The 18,408-nt window shown below is 42.9% G+C and overlaps 1 protein-coding gene across 1 annotated transcript in view; it reads right to left on the reverse strand.

The window, feature by feature from the left end:
* Window positions 1–2,679: 2,679 nt before the first annotated feature.
* Window positions 2,680–18,408, reverse strand: part of AKAP10 (A-kinase anchoring protein 10) — a 55,208-nt gene continuing 39,479 nt past the window's right edge. Inside the window, exons 10-15 of the mRNA XM_077294207.1 lie at window positions 17,483–17,659; window positions 13,161–13,270; window positions 8,751–8,833; window positions 8,594–8,646; window positions 7,840–7,935; window positions 2,680–6,911 (exon numbers count right to left, since the gene is read on the reverse strand). Coding sequence (XP_077150322.1) covers window positions 6,906–6,911; window positions 7,840–7,935; window positions 8,594–8,646; window positions 8,751–8,833; window positions 13,161–13,270; window positions 17,483–17,659 — 525 coding nt within the window. The 3' untranslated portion in view covers window positions 2,680–6,905. The remainder of the gene's footprint in view (window positions 6,912–7,839; window positions 7,936–8,593; window positions 8,647–8,750; window positions 8,834–13,160; window positions 13,271–17,482; window positions 17,660–18,408) is intronic.

Genomic DNA, 18,408 nt, shown 5'->3' on the forward strand with positions numbered 1-18,408 from the left:
TGAGCGTGACACACAAGAAGTAAGAAATGTCTCTATCTCCAGCAGAACTGCTCATCACTGTTGTTCCTAGTTTGATAGAACATATATATATTTGAGTAACATTTATAAAATTCATATGAAAGTTCAATTATGAAATATTAATACATTTTTTTTAAAGTCGGAGTCGGTACATTTCTACCGACTCCGACTCCAACCAAAACTATCTACGACTCCGACTCCACAGCCCTGCACTATAGCATGTAAAAATGAAATCTGGAATTTGAATTGCATTACTGCTCTAGATAATATAAAAAAATGGAGATACTTAGCACATAATTTGGCCAATTCATGCATGCCCAGCAGCCATGACAAGGTGATTCTCCTTGCTGGGAGCCTACCTTATGTGAATCCTCTCCTAGGCTGAAGCCTGCCGTTATGGGTAGGTAGGATCCTGCTGCAATGAAAACCGCCAAAGGCAGGTGGGAGGAGTGTTTGGTCAGTTTTATTTGTATATTGGCTCTCTGTAGAAGAACCCTACCCCCCACTCTGTGGCAGTATTAATTGCAGCAGGATCCTACATAGCCATAAATGCACCATGCTATAAATGGGCCCAACTCCATAGTACGAGAAACATCCCCAAACCATTATGCTTGCGCCTCCATGTTTTACAGCCTTCACAGTGTACTGTGGCTTGAATTCAGTGTTTATAGGTCATCTCACAAACTGTCCGCGGCCTTTAGACCCAATAGGAACAATCTTTTTGTCATCTGTCTAGAAAGTTGCTCCACTTCTCTTTAGGCCAGTTAATGTGGTCTTTGGCAAACTAAGCTTTTCACTACATGACTTTTTTCCAGCCATGATACTTCATGGCTTCACGTAAGCATCTACTGATGGTTGCAGGACTCGCAGGTATCTGAAGTCCTTCTTTGATCTCCCTGGAGCTGATCATTGGATGCTTCTTTGGCATTCTTGTGATTCTATGACCTATGTGGATGGTAGCATTTCTTTTCCTACCACGTGATTGGGGTTTTGTTTGCCATTCTAAAGCATTGGAAGTCTTTCTGGCTGAGCAGTCTATTAATTTCTGCACTTCTTTACATGTTTTCCCCTCTCCATTCAACTTCTTGATCAAAGTTCTATCCCCTTCGGTACAATGTCAGGAAAGACCCACTTTACCCACTGAGCAAGGGCTAAAACCAGCAAGTACATTTCTTGCCCTCCTTTAAATTAGGGCCACAATTGACACCCGTTTCTTCACAGAATGATATGCAAATTGTATCTTCACAGAGGAAGAGGACTAGAAGTTGCAATCCTAAAAGTCAATATCGACCCTTTAACGAGCCTTGCCACAAGACTTAGGGTACCGTCTCACTATACGATTTACCAACGATCACGACCTGCGATACGACCTGGCCGTGATCGTTGGTAAGTCGTTGTGTGGTCGCTGGGGAGCTGTCACACAGACCGCTCTCCAGCGACCAACGATGCAGAGGTTCGCTGGTAACCAGGGTAAACATCGGGTTACTAAGCGCAGGGCCGCGCTTAGTAACCCGATGTTTACCGTGGTTACCAGCGTAAAAGTAAAAAAAAAAAACAAACAGTACATACTCACCATCTGATGTCCGTCAGGTCCCTTGCCGTCTGCTTCCCGCTCTGACTGAGTGCCGCCGTACAGTGAGAGCAGAGTGCAGCGGTGACGTCACCGCTGTGATCTGCTCTCTTTCCGGCCGGCAGTCAGTCAGAGCGGGAAGCAGACGGCAAGGGACCTGACGGACATCAGATGGTGAGTATGTACGGTTTTTGTTTTTTTTACTTTTACGCTGGTAACCACGGTAAACATCGGGTTACTAAGCGCGGCCCTGCGCTTAGTAACCCGATGTTTACCCTGGTTACCAGCGAACGCATCGCTGGATCGCTGTCACACACAACGATCCAGCGATGACAGCGGGAGATCCAGCGACGAAAGAAAGTTTCAAACGATCTGCTACGACGTACGATTCTCAGCAGGGTCCCTGATCGCTGCTGCGTGTCAGACACTGCGAGATCGTAACTATATCGCTAGAACGTCACGAATCGTGCCGTCGTAGCGATGAAAATGCCACTGTGTGACGGTACCCTTAGGATAAAATCCAAAGCAGATACTCAATTTGCAGACACTGTTTCAGGATACTGCCCCTCGTCAGTGCAAAGTGTGAGAGGTGTCTGACCGGGATCCAAGGGTAATGTTTCTCCTTGCGGAGAATGACATGTGACGCCTGACATGACAAGATGAGGAGACTTAAGTCTTGCAATGCTCCACTGGAAAATTACGGTAAATATGCAAACTGTCTCTTTAGAGAGGAAGAGGACTAGAACTCACAGAATGAATGACATCTCCAATGGAACTCAACACTTAATTAGAACACCCCCTTTCATTAAATGAGTCAATTACACTCAATTAGCAGCGTGCATGTCATGACTGTTGATCCTATGGGTTGCCAATTACTCGCCTGCAGAGTCATTCATTTTTTTCCATATTGTATGATCTTCTCTGCCAAAAACCAGTAATTAAACACATCAGTTGACTGCTAGTATTTTGCACATAATACCAAGTTTCAGCATGCTTGTCCATACCCACTTTGATAATTATGACACTTCTATACGTAATCTGTACACTTCATTTTATTACCAGCTCAGGAATCAGAGATCACACACCATGAAAAGGATAGACAACACTTTTAATATTTCTCTGATATATTCTCAATTTAAACACATTTAAATAAATGAGTGATTAAGTACAGGAATACTTGGGTATGAGAAGGTCAAGGAAGAGGTACATAGTACCAAAAACGCTATACACAGCCTTCTTTTGTATATTACCAGAAAATACACAGGGTAATCTTAACTGGTGCTGCTGAATCAATGTCATTCCCATGGCTGGAAACGCAACATAAAATGATTTACATTGTAATGGGAGAGGAAAACATATAAAAACATACAAACAAGAATCAAACTTCCCAAATTGCTTTACAGAGGGAATATGCTCACTACTAAAAGCACAGCAGTGTAACGGAGTGTGGTATTGGGAGCATTGGTACTGCCCCGAAACGTGATGGTGTCCAACACAATACTATCAGAATCAGTGACGGATCCATGTTAAATACTTGTACGTCCAGGGATCTCAAAACCTAGGTCCAAAAGATCACTGTTCTGCGGCAACCACATGCCAAGATGCGGCATCACCATGAGATCCAGGGGCTCCTCTAGACATCGGACTTGCACTTGTGTCCCAGAAAGAAATTGCAGCATAGATATCGGTTCCTCACTGTAGAAAATAAACTTTCCATATTGTTTCCCCCCCTTACCTCCCATCTCTATAGTACAAAGCTCAGAAATCAAGGCATTATCATAATATTGAAGAAATGAGGCCTAACCTTTAATATCGTTGGGGTGGATTCACACGTACCATAAGGGTAAGTCACAAATCTGCTGCAAAAATTGCACATTGTCCAAAACATCCGCTCAAGAGTCAATTTTGCAGCAATTCTGCATCAAAATCCATATGAAAGATTTGCAGTTTTTGCAGCAGATTTATGTCAGTTACTGTGCGTGTGATCCCAACAGATACACACAGATTACCAAAATGCTTCCACTTTTGACAGCATGAATTTAGTAATTAAACTTTTCCTGAAGAAAAAAAATCTGCCTTCTTTATTAACTTTGCTGTGAATTGTACTGTATATGAAGAGCAACAGGAAATTAAGACATGGTCTAACATTAAAAACTAAAATTCTTCTTCCAGAAACAGCGCCACCTTTGTCTATAGGTTCTGTGTGGTACTGCAGCTTAGAGAATGGGGCAAAGCTGCAATAAAAACACACAGCCAGTGATCAAGTGCAACATTTTTTGGGGGGGGGGATTTCTATTTTGTTTTCATCCTGAACAGTCCCTTCAATATACTATGAAAACAAAGAAATAACTGCAAAACCTTTTCAGGGGTTGTCTTAACTTATAAAGTGGATAAATTTATAAAGTGTTTGTATAAACCAGGAACTTTCCAATTCACCACTTATTAAAAAAAGAAAAAAAAAACCCTCTCCTGTTCTCAAGAGCAAACAAATTTTAAATTCTATTGTTTACAGCTCATTGACACGGCTACCGGCCACCTTTGGGGTCCATGAGAGGTGAACTGGTTGCTAGGCAAGGAGTATAGCACTTACTTGTCTCTTTGCTATAGAGCTAACCCTGAAACTGTCAGGATCTATCAGCTCACTGCTCCGGCACTCCTCCAGTGCTGCAGAGTCAACGCTGAGAAAGGAAAGCATGGGCAGGATCTGATCAGCTCACTGCACCGCCACTCCTCCAATGCTGCAGAGTCAATGCAAGGATAGGAAAGTCTGGAAAGGATCTGATCAGCTCACTGCACCTGCACTCATCCAATGCTGCAGAGTCAACGCTGAGAAAGGAAAGCTCGGGCAGGATCTGATCAGCTCACTGCTCCTGCACTTCTCTAATGCTGCAGAGTCAAAGCGGAGAAAGGAAAGCTCGGGCAGGATCTGATCAGCTCACTGCTCCTGCACTCCTCCAATGCTGCAGAGTCAACGCTGAGAAAGGAAAGCTCGGGCAGGATCTGATCAGCTCACTGCACCTGCACTCATCCAATGCTGCAGAGTCAACGCTGAGAAAGGAAAGCTCGGGCAGGATCTGATCAGCTCACTGCTCCTGCACTCCTCCAATGCTGCAGAGTCAACGCTGAGAAAGGAAAGCTCGGGCAGGATCTGATCAGCTCACTGCTCCTGCACTCCTCCAATGCTGCAGAGTCAACGCTGAGAAAGGAAAGCTCGGGCAGGATCTGATCAGCTCACTGCACCTGCACTCATCCAATGCTGCAGAGTCAACGCTGAGAAAGGAAAGCTCGGGCAGGATCTGATCAGCTCACTGCTCCTGCACTCATCCAATGCTGCAGAGTCAATGCAAGGATAGGAAAGTCTGGAAAGGATCTGATCAGCTCACTGCACCTGCACTTATCCAATGCTGCAGAGTCAAAGCGGAGAAAGGAAAGCTCGGGCAGGATCTGATCAGCTCACTGCACCTGCACTCATCCAATGCTGCAGAGTCAATGCAAGGATAGGAAAGTCCGGAAAGGATCTGATCAGCTCACTGCACCTGCACTCATCCAATGCTGCAGAGTCAAAGCGGAGAAAGGAAAGCTCGGGCAGGATCTGATCAGCTCACTGCTCCTGCACTCATCCAATGCTGCAGAGTCAATGCAAGGATAGGAAAGTCCGGAAAGGATCTGATCAGCTCACTGCACCTGCACTCATCCAACGCTGCAGAGTCAAAGCTCGGGTAGGATCTGATCAGCTCACTGCACCTGCACTCATCCAATGCTGCAGAGTCAAAGCTGAGAAAGGAAATCTCAGGCAGGATCTGATCAGCTCACTGCTCTGGCACTCCTCCAATGCTGCAGAGTCAATGCTGGGATAGGAAAGTCCGGAAAGGATCTGATCAGCTCACTGCTCCGGCACTCCTCCAATGCTGCAGAGTCAAAGCTGAGAACGGAAAGCTCAGGCAGGATCTGATCAGCTCACTGCTCCGGCACTTCTCGAATGCTGCAGAGTCAAAGCTGAGAACGGAAAGCTCACGCAGGATCTGATCAGCTCACTGCTCCTGCACTCCTCCAATGCTGCAGTGTGGGCCAGCGGTCAATCATCTCTCATTGGCAACCAGTAAGCTGGGGAATCACGAGTTCGTGGAGAAAACCCTTTTCATTCGAGAATATAAGCGTTGGGATGATCCCCACCTTAAGTGTAGCTTGGTAATGGGAAGCAGTGATAGACCCCATGAAAATGGTTCAGCATGATGGCCTTCATTAAAGTGCTAAATTAATTCTATACTTTGTCCTTTGGTTTTTCTTATTATTAAGCCTACACAATTTCTAGAAAGCATTGTGAAATGTCACAATTCATTATGTGGCGCACATTTCATACGCATTTTTCTGGTGCAATATGATTCATGCATGAGGCCCACTGGTCAATGGTGAATCTCCGAATTACAAAAGGCAAAATGTGATGTACGGACACGCGCTCTCCTCACAACGGCCTGTAACTTCAGCAGGATAATGAATATATAGGAAAGTGGTTGAAGTGCACATGGATGAAACGATGGCCAGGGATCTCAAGATCTGAACCCCAATGTCGTACATGCATTGCCAACCTAGAAAACTCAAAAAGAAGCTGAACTCTATATAAAAAAAATAAAAAAGTAACAGAAGAGAAACTGACACTGCGGTAATATCTGCTGCTGTGTCTGGGTAAATGTACAATGTGGATAAATGTAGAAACAAGATCTACGGCCGGGCCTACAGCTTTAATGTAGTTTTGGGTCCTTTGTCGTGAGATATAATCACACTGGATAAAGGAAAAAACAAGATTTACGGCATCAAAGGAAAGAAAATAATATTGCTAAAAGTGATCATGAATGTTCATCGACTGACTTGTGACTGGACGCCTCAGGCCATCTGCTTTCTACAGAAACAGCCCACTCATGGTTTCCAAAAAATCAAATTACGGTATATTTCCAGTGTAGATGGAAGGAAAGTTTCTAGAAATGTCCTGAATTGTAACTTCTGTATCAGGCGAGTGCAGCATCTCTGATCCCGGCAGAGCCTGTGGTCACACTTCATATGCGTTTCACCTTCATTGTCACCTTAGCAAGTGCCCCGCTCACGTCTTCAGTAGATATAATAACGAGACTGGATTAGATTATAAAATAAAAAAAAAACCTTTGTCTTTTTTTCTATTTCTGAAAGGCTTTCATTCTCCCACTTTGACTGTAATTGCTTTGTACCGTGCAGCACAGTGGCCCAAACACAGCATCCATAAGTGCAAAAGGCGATCCAGTGTCATTCTAGACAGAAAGCCGTGTGATGGCAGGAGTCACCGGTCTTATACCTAGTGGAAGAAGCAGGGAAATACACACTTAGGTAAAATGCACTGTAAAATTATTTGTCATTAAAACTATAGAAATACATATACACACACACATATATATATATATATATATATAATTTTTCCATTAAAAAACATACATATTATAATAAAATGTTATTTCTGAGTTTTTGCTTTTTCCTCCTCTTCTTCCGAGAAACATAACTATATTTTTTAGATTTCCGCAAATGTACCATATTTTATGACTTTTTAACCCCTGAAAATCATCTCAAAAGTCGGGGGTCGTCGAGCAGTCGTGTATGGTTCCCAGGATCTGGAGGAGAGGAGACTCTCCTTCAGGCTCTGGGATCCATATTCATGGTAAAAAAAAAGAATAAATATAAAAAATATGGGATATACTTACCCTCCGACGGTCCGCAGCTGAGAGCCAGGGCCGTCGGAGGGTAAGTATATCCCATATTTTTTATTTTTATTCTTTTTTTTTACATGAATATGGATCCCAGAGCCTGAAGGAGAGTCTCCTCTCCTCCAGATCCTGGGAAACATCCGCACCGCACACGCCGTATAAGATGACTGGGCGTATAGATGACGTCCGTATTATACGGCGAGTATATCCCAAACTCCATATTTTATATGGAAAAGTTTGGGTCGTCTTATACGCCCAGTCGTCTTATACACCAGAAAATACGGTAGTTGTATCAGGGCTTGTTTTGGCGGGACAAGTTGTAGATTTAAAGGACATGATAACTTTTAGTACACAATGGACTGAAAAATGAGAAAATAAATTCCAAGTGGTAGTAAACTAGTGAAAAAAAGCAATTCAGATATTTTTTTGGGGGGAGTGGGGATTTGTTTTTACACCATTTCTACCTTTTGATGGCCTTTATAAGGTGTGACACAAGGCATATCCACGACCCCAGGGCACACTGACCTTAGTAGGCGATTCTGGTGGAGGATTCCACTGCGCCTGCTGCATCACATCATTGACAATCATCTTTGCTATCTTCCAAGCCATTTCCTCTTGAGCCTAAAATAAACAGGTGATCATTTTTCTACACTGGAATATCTCTGATAAATCCACTATGAGAGTACGCTCACATGGGAGCACAAAAATATGTTTGAAATTTGCTGCAAAAATGAACATTTATAACAAATGAATTTAGCTGTACATATCCACAGCTTTTCCATTCCGTGCAGACACTTTAGGCCTAGTTTCTATGCAGCATTTTTGAATGTTTTATTTTTTATATATAGCTACAAATTCAGATGCGAGATAAAAAAGCTATAGCGAAATCTAAAACTACATGGAAATAGTTTTGTTTTCCATTGGTATTTTAAATGGAATCTTACAAATTAAAAGGTTTTTCGCCAAACAGGCAGTAATATCTAGCTGATCGTTAGGGGTACGACCATTGGGAAACCCAGCCAGCCAGACCCCTAGTGATGGGCAAGTTATCCATAGGATAGGGAATAACTTACTATTTTGGGAAAACCACAAAAAAAAAAACTCTTGCAAAAGATGTTAAGAAACAAGTAAAAATTTTCCCAAGCATTTCAGAAGTTGTAAAAATAAAAAAGCAAAAATTAATCAAAATAAATGGGAAATATATAAATATACACATATATACACACTGGATAAAAGCAAATCCCCAAAAGGGAATATTACCAAGTGTGGAGATATCTACCTCATCTGTGCTGCCCTGGACCCATTTCTTCATAGCTTGTGAGAACATTGATCCTAAGTGGAAAGAAACACAATGGTTACATATGAAATAAATCAAAGATACTGCAAAATTAAATCAAAACTTTTTTTTTTTTTTTCATAAAAATTAAGATATTCACCTTTTGATTTCTTCACATCTGGCTCCGGCTCCGACTCTCTCATAAACTGGCCTAGATCACTCACTGTACCGAAAGTCATTTTCCTGGCAGCAAATGAAAGAAATGAATGTTAGTTACAAATATGGACACGACTGGAGTGATAAAATGCCGGGATATATGGAATCTGATAAACATGTCCCACACCTATACATAAACGTGTCTCACAACGGACGAGGATGGGAGTACGCCATCTATACACAGTCCGCTACGTTGTCAATTTATGGAAGTATTTACTAGAGATGAGTGAAACGATTTGCAACAAATTAAGTTACGAATTGACCCAAAAATTTGGATTAAGCAGAATTTGATATTTTGGAGATTTAATTTGCCACGAAGCTGGATTCGTTATAAAATCAAGAAGGGGTTAAAAATGAAGTCCTGCCACTGCAGTTCCCCGCTCAGTCCTCTGCTCACCTTGGATCGGACCCCGATGCAGACCCTCTGCCGTTGATAAGGCCTCACATGGGACATAACGAACGAGGACAAGGTGGAAACAGAAGACCAAACCAATGGCAGATCCGTTTTTTAACCCATCCTCTCCAATATTATGCCTTGTGCTCTGGGGAGATGTCAGAGCACAATAAACGGCTATTTGAGACTGATTCAATTTTGATTTTTGGCCAAACTTCACTTGGCTAGAATTGAATACTTTTATTTTTTTTTTTTTTTTATAGTTTCACAAACATTCTGAAACTTGTAAAATAATCAGTTTCTGCCACCATCAATATTTTCTGAGACTAATACAAAAAATGTTATGTTAATGGAGCAGTACGAGTGCTACTTTTTTGTATTTGCATACAGAGGTGTAGTTTTTTATTGGTATTTTTGGGGGGGTCAAAACTTTTCACTTGTATTGCATTTTTTAGGATAGGAGTACAGACGAAAAAACAGCAATTCTGTTTTTGGGATTTTTTTTCATCTTTACAGTGTTTATCATTCACGTTAAATAATTTATGTTTTTTTATAAACGGGGAAAAGTATGGTAATTCAAACTTACTTTTTTAGTTTGTTTGTCTTTTTTTCCCATATTTAAATCTTTTTAAAAAACCATTTATTCGAGCCCTTAGAGGACTTGAACCTGCAATACTTCCGTGTTTCAGTAGATAGTACAAGTAACGATTTAATATGAAGTCCAGCATGTGGTTAGGCTTCGCAGGAGCACCATGATGGCAGCAACATGGGCCCACTGCAGACCACCGGCTACATGTCAGCCCATTAGCAACTTGTGATTGCATCGAAGGGGAAAACCCAATGAAAGCCCCACCAGGATCACGCTACTTATTTGCTGCTGTCAGAGATCGATAGTGTCAGTGAGGAGTGTAAGGTCTTGGTATTTGTGCCAATTCTCCCAAAGCTCAACGTGCATAATCAAATGTATTTATCCTCTGTAAAGAGCCGCCGGCTCCACTGTGTGCTGTTAGAGACTGGTGCAAAATACATCCGACGCCTGCCCTGTATGGAGCGAGCTCAGCGCCTGAGCCTGCCCCAAACACTTCTCCATAACGCAACCGTGTGGTCACGGAGCACGAAGGGGTTAAATAGTCCTTGTATAGTTACTTGAGTTTACCTATCATAATAGAAAAGAAGGCCTACAGTTCTCATATAAGGCTTCTAAAAGTACACACCAATGATTTAGCTTTTTCAGAAGAAACTACAGTAAATCCTCTGGTAGATGAAGAATAATGTCTCTCCACAACTAATTCCTAGTCATGGGACCCGGCTGGAGCTGTGATCCATGAAAACAATTTACTCTTCCCAGATTAAGCCGGTCATATGTCACAAATCATTTACAGAAGGGTCCTAGGAGACTCTAGAGCAGAGATCAGCAACCTTCGGCCGTCCACCTATGGCAAAATGATAACTAGGCATTCCTTCACGGAGTTCAGACAGCTGTCAGGGCATGTTGGGAGTTGTAGTTTCACAAAACAGCTGGGGTGCCAAGGGGTAGGGGTTAGTGATGAGCGAACCTCCTCAGATAAGGTGCTGTCCCGTACATGCTAGAGTGTGAATAGGGTTTTTTCGGCTTTCTGTTGCGGATGTTGATCAGCCGTTAGACATGCAGCCGCGGTGGCTCCAACATAGTATTCGAGCACGACGAAGACACTCTACTAGTACTCGAGCACGCCCGGATAACACCAAATCCGAGCCCACTCGCTCTTCACTAGGGATCACTGATCGAGAGTTTTGAAGGCTAGCTCTCATCTCAACGTATCTTATCGTCCCACAGACTAGAAGACATTAAATGGAATCTGTCAGGAGATTTTTGCTATTTAATCCCTTCACCCCCAACCTTTTTGTAACCTTCATGACCAATGACCAGGCCAAATTTTACATTTCTGACAAGCGTCACTTTATGACTCTGAAACGCTTCAACAATCTCAGTGATTCAGAGATTGTACTTTATGTTACTGGTAAATTTAGGTTGACATTTTGTGTTTGTGACATCGGAATTTTGGCAACTTTTTTGCAATTTTCAAACCTTCTATTTTAAAATCCTTTATATAATATAATTTATAAATAACAGTTCCCACATCTCTACTTTACATTAGCATCATTTTTGCAAGCTTTTTTTTTTATTAAGTTAAAGGGTTAAAAAAAATAATCAGCAATTTTTCATTTTTCCAACAAAATTAACAAAAAAATGTTTTTTTAGAGACCTAAACACATTTGAAGTGATTTTGAGGAGCCCATGACAGAAAATACCAAAAAGTGACACCATTCTAAAAACTGCACCCCTCAAAGTGATCAAAACCACATTCAAGAATTGTATTAATCTTTTAGGCGCTTCACGGGAATTAAAGCAATGTGGAAGGAATTGCTGTTGATTTTGTTCATTCTGCCTCCCATAGATCGCAGTATGACTCTGCTCTCACTTATCCTGCGCTCTACACTGAGCACTTACATTGGGTTTCCATCTAAATCTCTGAATGACGCGATTCAGATGAAACCACTTAGGGATCTATTCAGAAGGCGTCTCCAGCACAAACATGTCTCATTATAGGGTATTTTCCACATCCGAATTGCGTATTTCAGAGATTTAAAGGGAAAACCCTGATGTAAGCGCTTAGCGCAGGATAAATGTAAGCAGTCATACTGCGATCTTTGTGAGGCAGAATGAACAAAATAAACAGCAGGTGAAGAATTGTTTTTATTTTTTACACCATTCCTCGTGCGGTATAAGTGATTAGACAACTTTATTATTTGGGTCGATGCGATTACAGATTTATATATTTTTTATGTTTAGCTGTGGTCACAAACTAAAAGACACTTTTTAAAAAAAAAAAAAAAAAAAAAAAAAAAGTTTTTGTATTGCCATATTTTGAGAGCTATAATTATTCTATATTTCAGCAGCCAGAGTCATGTGAGGTCTTGTTTTTTGCGGAAAGAGTTAAATGTTTTTATTGGTACCATTTTCCATCACAACATTTTTTGATTGCTTTCTATTCCAATTTTCGGAAGGCAGAATGAACAAAAACCAGCAATTCAGTCATTGTTTTTTGGGCTTTTATTTTATGCTGTTCACCGTTTGGTAACAGTGATCAGATAATTCTATTCGAGTCAGTATGATTACAGCGATACCACATTTTTATCATTTTGTTATGTTTTGGCGCTTTTACACAAAAAGCATTTTATAGAAAAAAAGAATTGTTTTTGCATCGCTTTATTCTGAAAGTTATAACTTTTATTTTTGCATTGACAGATGTTTGTGTTAATATTTTTTTTTTTTTATTGTTCTTTATTATTTTGTATTTATTTAATAATTTTCATATATATATATATATATATATATATATATATATATATATATATATATATATATATTTTTTTTACATTTTTTGTGAAACTTTTTTTTTTTTTACTTTGACATCAACTTTCCTTGCCCGGACAGATGATCGAATACTCTACAATGCTTTTGCATTGTAAGGTATTAGCTCAGTGGATCGCACACAGGGAGGAGGCGAGTCAGATCCTGTTCTGAGCAGGAGCTTACAGACGACCGTACCTGGATGACCCCGAAGCCATTTTTTTTGGACCTAGGTGTTACCATGGAGAGTAGTGGCACAATGCAATTGTGTGTGCTGATTGGAGCAGAGAGGGAGCTCCCTCCCTCTGGTAATTGAGGTTCGGTGCTAGCACCAACCGTGGGGGTCAGCTCTCATATAGAGCTGACCCCCACGCCGTACATGTACAGTGAATGCTGTGAAGGGGTTAATCTGAGAAGAGCATGATGTAGAGAACTAGTTGTCTCCTGCTATGCAGTCCCCTTGAGTAACTCTGCCCCACCACTGATTGGCAGCTTTCTGTGTACATTCTCACCCCCTACTGTGGGTGCATTAAATTGACCTCTACTCAAACATGCATCATCATTACCCAGCGTATGTCCGTTGATAGAGCGACTCAGGATCCAGACTTGCAGTGTCAACAATTATTGCTTCATCAAAGTTTTTCAGAATTTTTACATTGCTCTTTTTAATGTTCGGCTGAAAGAAAAAGTTCTAAATGTTCATACAGTATTGGGAGAAACCTACCGAAAATTACATACATAGGAGGAGATCACATTGGTGATGTCCTAGATCTTGGGCCAACACTGACCCCCGGGCCAACACTGATCCCCGGGCCAGCACTGACCTCCATTCTTGAAAGGCTCCAAGAGCTCAAACCCTTTGACACTATATATCAATTGATGAAAATCTAAGTGCCAAAGCGATCTGACCCAAGTCTTTATCAATGTTATCCTCTCACGTCTCATGACCTTTAAAATGTGAAATTCACAGTCCGTGAAAAAAAAAATACAAAGATTTATGGCGTCAGATGACCGCTGTGTTTTTCTTAAAGGGAACCTGTCACCCCGTTTTTTCGGTATGAGATAAAAATACTGTTAAATAGGGCCTGAGCTGTGCATTACAATAGTGTAGTTTGTGGACCCCGATTCCCCACCTATGCTGCCGAAATACATTACCAAAGTAGTCGTTTTCGCCTGTCAATCAGGCTGGTCAGGTCAGATGGGCGTGGTGTCTTCCCCCAGATCTTGCGTAGTTTTCCGTTGGTGGCGTAGTGGTGTGCGCATGTCCAAGGTCCCGAATCCTGCACAGGGGTGTGAAAATAGCAGCGATGTCCGTTATTCCATTGGTGGTCGGTGGGCGCGGCCATCTTGCTTTGGCCGCGAGTGCGCAGAAGCGGCGCTCTGCTGGCCGCGGCGCTCTGCTGGCCGCGGCTTCAGGAAAATGGCCGCGGGCATCCGCGCGTGCGCAGATGGCTATCGCGGCGGCCATTTTCCTGAAGCCGCGGCCAGCAGAGCGCCGCGGCCAGCAGAGCGCCGCTTCTGCGCACGCGCGGCCAAAGCAAGATGGCCGCGCCCACCGACCACCAATGGAATAACGGACATCGCTGCTATTTTCACACCCCTGTGCAGGATTCGGGACCTTGGACATGCGCACACCACTACGCCACCAACGGAAAACTACGCAAGATCTGGGGGAAGACACCACGCCCATCTGACCTGACCAGCCTGATTGACAGGCGAAAACGACTACTTTGGTAACGTATTTCGGCAGCATAGGTGGGGAATCGGGGTCCACAAACTACACTATTGTAATGCACAGCTCAGGCCCTATTTAACAGTATTTTTATCTCATACCGAAAAAACGGGGTGACAGGTTCCCTTTAAAGGGAATCTGTCACCCCATTTTTTGCCTATAAGCTGCGGCCACCGCCATCAAGGGCTTATCTACAGCATTCTGTAATGCTGTAGATAAGCCCCCGATGTAACCTGAAAGATGAGAAAAACAAGTTAGATTATACCGTATATACTCGAGTATAAGCCGAGATTGTTAGCCCCCAAAAAATGGGCTGAAAGTGCCCCTCTCAGCTTATAAAAGAGTCATGGTCGGCGGAGGGGGTCAGCGGGTGACGACTGTCATATACTCACCTGCTCCTGACGCTCCTGATGCGGTCCCTGCATGTCCCATGGTCTCCGGCAGCTTCTTCCTCTGTTCAGCGGTCACGTGGTACCGCTCATTAAAGTAATGAATATGGACTCCACGCCCATAGGGGTGGAGCCGCATATTCATTCCTGTAATGAGCGGTAATTTTACTTTCATTGGTATCTATTTTTGAAATTTACCAGTAGCTGCTGCATTTCCCACCCTAGGCTTATACTCGAGTCATTAAGTTTTCCCGTTTTTTGTGGCAAAATGAGGGGGGTGTCGGCTTATACTCGAGTATATACGGTACTTACCCAGGGGCGGTCCAGCGCCTCCCATCTTCATACGATGACGTCCTATTATTTGCTTCCTGTTGAAGCTCCGGCGCAGGCGTACTTTGTCCTGTTGAGGGCAGAGCAAAGTACTGCAGTGTGCAGGTGCTGGGCCTCTCTGACCCTTCCCGGCGCCTGTGCACTGTAGTACTTTGCTCTGCCCTCAACAGGTGAAAGTACGCCTGCGCTGGAGCCGCAACAGGAAGCAAAGAAGAGGACGTCATCGTATGAAGATGGAAGGCGCCGGACCGCGACGCCCATCGGACCGGACCGCCCCTGGGTGAGTATAATCTAACTTGTTTTTTCTTATCTTTCAGGCATCGGGGGCTTATCTACAGCATTATATAAAGCTGTAGATAAGCCCCTGATGGCGGTGGGATTAGCTTATAGGTGAAAAATGGGGTGACAGAATCCCTTTAAATCATTACTGATATTTAGTAAGCTGTCATCTATTTTATAACACATTTTTACAATAATCTCTTTGTGATACCCAACAAGTGTCTGTCTGCAAAAATTGACTGAACATTTATATTGCTCAATATTAAATATATATTGGTGTGGCAGAAAAGTTCAGTGCATCTCCCACACCTACTTGCTTTCCATCTATCTCTGTCCTTCCTATTTTTGACAGGTCTGGCTTCACCAGAGCTGACAAAAGGAAGAGATAGATAGGAAACTAGTAGTTGGGAAGTGCACAGAACCCTTTGGCCACGCCAACGATGCACTAAGCTCTTGTGCTTTGTTTGAACAGTCAATTTGTGCTGAAAGACTCCTTAAACATATCTATTATAATTACCAGACTGTAACTTCTTTATGAAAGGGCAGCATAGTATAGATACAGATCTGCTCTATTAAAACTATTGTCTTGGCTGGGTAAGAGGCGCGATAAGAGAAGCATACGCATTGAGCAGCTACTTCGTCTAAGCGGAGGAAAGCCAGATTGTTTTATATACTTGAGCCTGAACTAAAGAGAGATCAAGAAAATGTAGGACATGTAGATTGCCCTGGCTTCTACTGAAACAACCCTTGCCTGGTCAAGGTCTTCTTCTCACATTATAGCATCACCTCATATGAGAACTTAGAGGAAGTACAAGGTTGGCCTCTTCCCCTTCCTTCAGTAGGTGGCTGCTAATTGCCAACTATAAAAATTAACACCAGCCATATACTCTGAGGAAGCAACGAAGCACCAAGGCAGATTTCTGAAATCTCATTACACATTCTGCTGATTTTTACCTACAAAGTGTTTTTTATTCCCCAAAATAAAATATGCAGCACATCACTCATTTCAGTGTTTTCGCAGATCAGATCAATGGGGAAAAAAAACACAAGTACCGTATATACTCGAGTATAAGCCGAGAATTTCAGCCCATTTTTTTAGGCTGAAATTGCCCCTCGAGTCATGCCCAGGGGTCGGCAGGGGAGGGGGAGCAGCAGCTGTCTAATCATACTCACCTGCTCCTGGCGCGGTCCCTGCACATCCCTGGTTCTCCTGGCGCTGACAGCTTCTTCCTGTATTGAGCAGTCACATGGTACCGCTCATTACAGTAATGAATATGGACCCCACTCCACTCCCATAGGGGTGGAGCTGCATATTCATTACTGTAATGAGCGGTACCGGTGACCGCTCAACGCTGGAAGAAGCTGCCGGTACCTGGAGAACCAGGGACGTGCAGGGAGCAGGGGAGTATGATGGGGGCAGGGTGCGATATTCACCTGTTCCTCGTTCCACCGTCGGCGCCGCTGTGTCTTCTGTGTCCTCTGCAGTGACGCTCAGGTCAGAGGGCGCGATGACGCAATTAGTGTGCGCACCACCCTCTGCCTGAACATCAGTGCGGAGGACGGGGAAGACACAGTGGCACCCAGCGGTGGAACGGAGGACAGGTGACTATAGCAAGTGCCAGGGGCCTGAGCAACGAGAGATGAGTATGTGATTTATTTATTTATTTATTTAAATCGCAGCAACAGCAAATGGGGCAAATATCTCTATGGAGCATCTTATGGGGCCATGTGCAGCATTATATGGGGCAAATGTGTCTATGGAGCATCTTATGGGGCCATGTGCAGCATTATATGTGGCAAATATCTCTATGGAACATCTTATGGGGCCATAATCAGCATTTGTGCAGCATTATACGGGGCAAATGTGTCTATGGAGCATCTTATGGGGCCATGTGCAGCATTACTGCTGCACAAGGTGGCTCTTTTAGTTTATAACGGCTGGAGGGGGGTGACAGTGGCCCTTTATACTCGGGTCGGCTTATACTCTAGTATATACGGTAACTATCCATGCAAAACCGCTTATATTTTAAGCAGCGTTTTTCCAGTAGAAGAATCTGCAGAAAACATTAAACATGTGCAGATACTCTTACTGTGAGGATTTTATTTCTGTATAGGATAACAGCCATAATAAGTGTAAACATGTAGAGTGCAGCTGTACCTGACTGGTGGAGATGTCCGATCCCCCGGCATAGGGCTCGTGGTTGGGAGTGCCTTGGTTTCCATGACTGGGATTTCCTGTTCCAGTCCAACTATAATCATCGCCTCTAACTGAGTGGATCAGGTCATTCAAGTACTTGTAATACAGATTGCTCGAGAGGAAGCCAGGCAAGAATACCTGAAATACAAATATCCAATCATCTTAGTTAATCAGAAGAAAATATAATTGATAAACACTTCAGTGACGGTCAGCAGTCAGTTGTAGACATATAGGAGGGATTCCCAACCTGAGACTATACATTGAATTAACCCCTTCACGACATATTTATGTCATAGGTCGAGTCCCTGTCTTTGATGAGTGTTCCGATGTGGAGACCAAATCTTTCCCCACACATGACCGCTGATTTAATCAGCTGCCATGAGCTTTTAATAGCAGTGAGTGGATCGGCTGTTATCATGTTAAATCCCATTGTCAATCTGTAGCAGCGGAATTTAACATGCGCCAGTGGGAAGTAAGTCATTCTGGCCCCAGGTCATGTGATCGCGGGGCGCCAATGGGTTGTCATGACAGCCGGGGGTCTACGGAAGACCCCTGTGCCTGTCATTACGATGCTCCTGTGAACGTCAGCTCGTGGCTGGCCTTCATAGGAGATCGTGATTTCTCCTACACATCGCAGAGCTGAAGCACTGCTATGTGGAGCACAGTTGATCAGACGATCACAGCTTCAAGTCTCCTAAATAAAAGTAAAAGAAAAAGTTTATAAAAATATTAAAAAAATAAAAGTTCAAATGAACCCACAATTTTCCCACATTGAAAATAAAAAAAAAAAAATTGTTATTGCTGTGTTCAGAGATGTCCGATCAAAGAAAAAAAAAAAAAAAAGGAATTACTCCCATCAGTAAATGACTTCACGAGAAAGAAAAATC

The sequence above is a fragment of the Ranitomeya variabilis genome, chromosome 3 (assembly GCF_051348905.1).
Source record: "Ranitomeya variabilis isolate aRanVar5 chromosome 3, aRanVar5.hap1, whole genome shotgun sequence".
Taxonomy (NCBI): Eukaryota; Metazoa; Chordata; class Amphibia; order Anura; family Dendrobatidae; genus Ranitomeya; species Ranitomeya variabilis.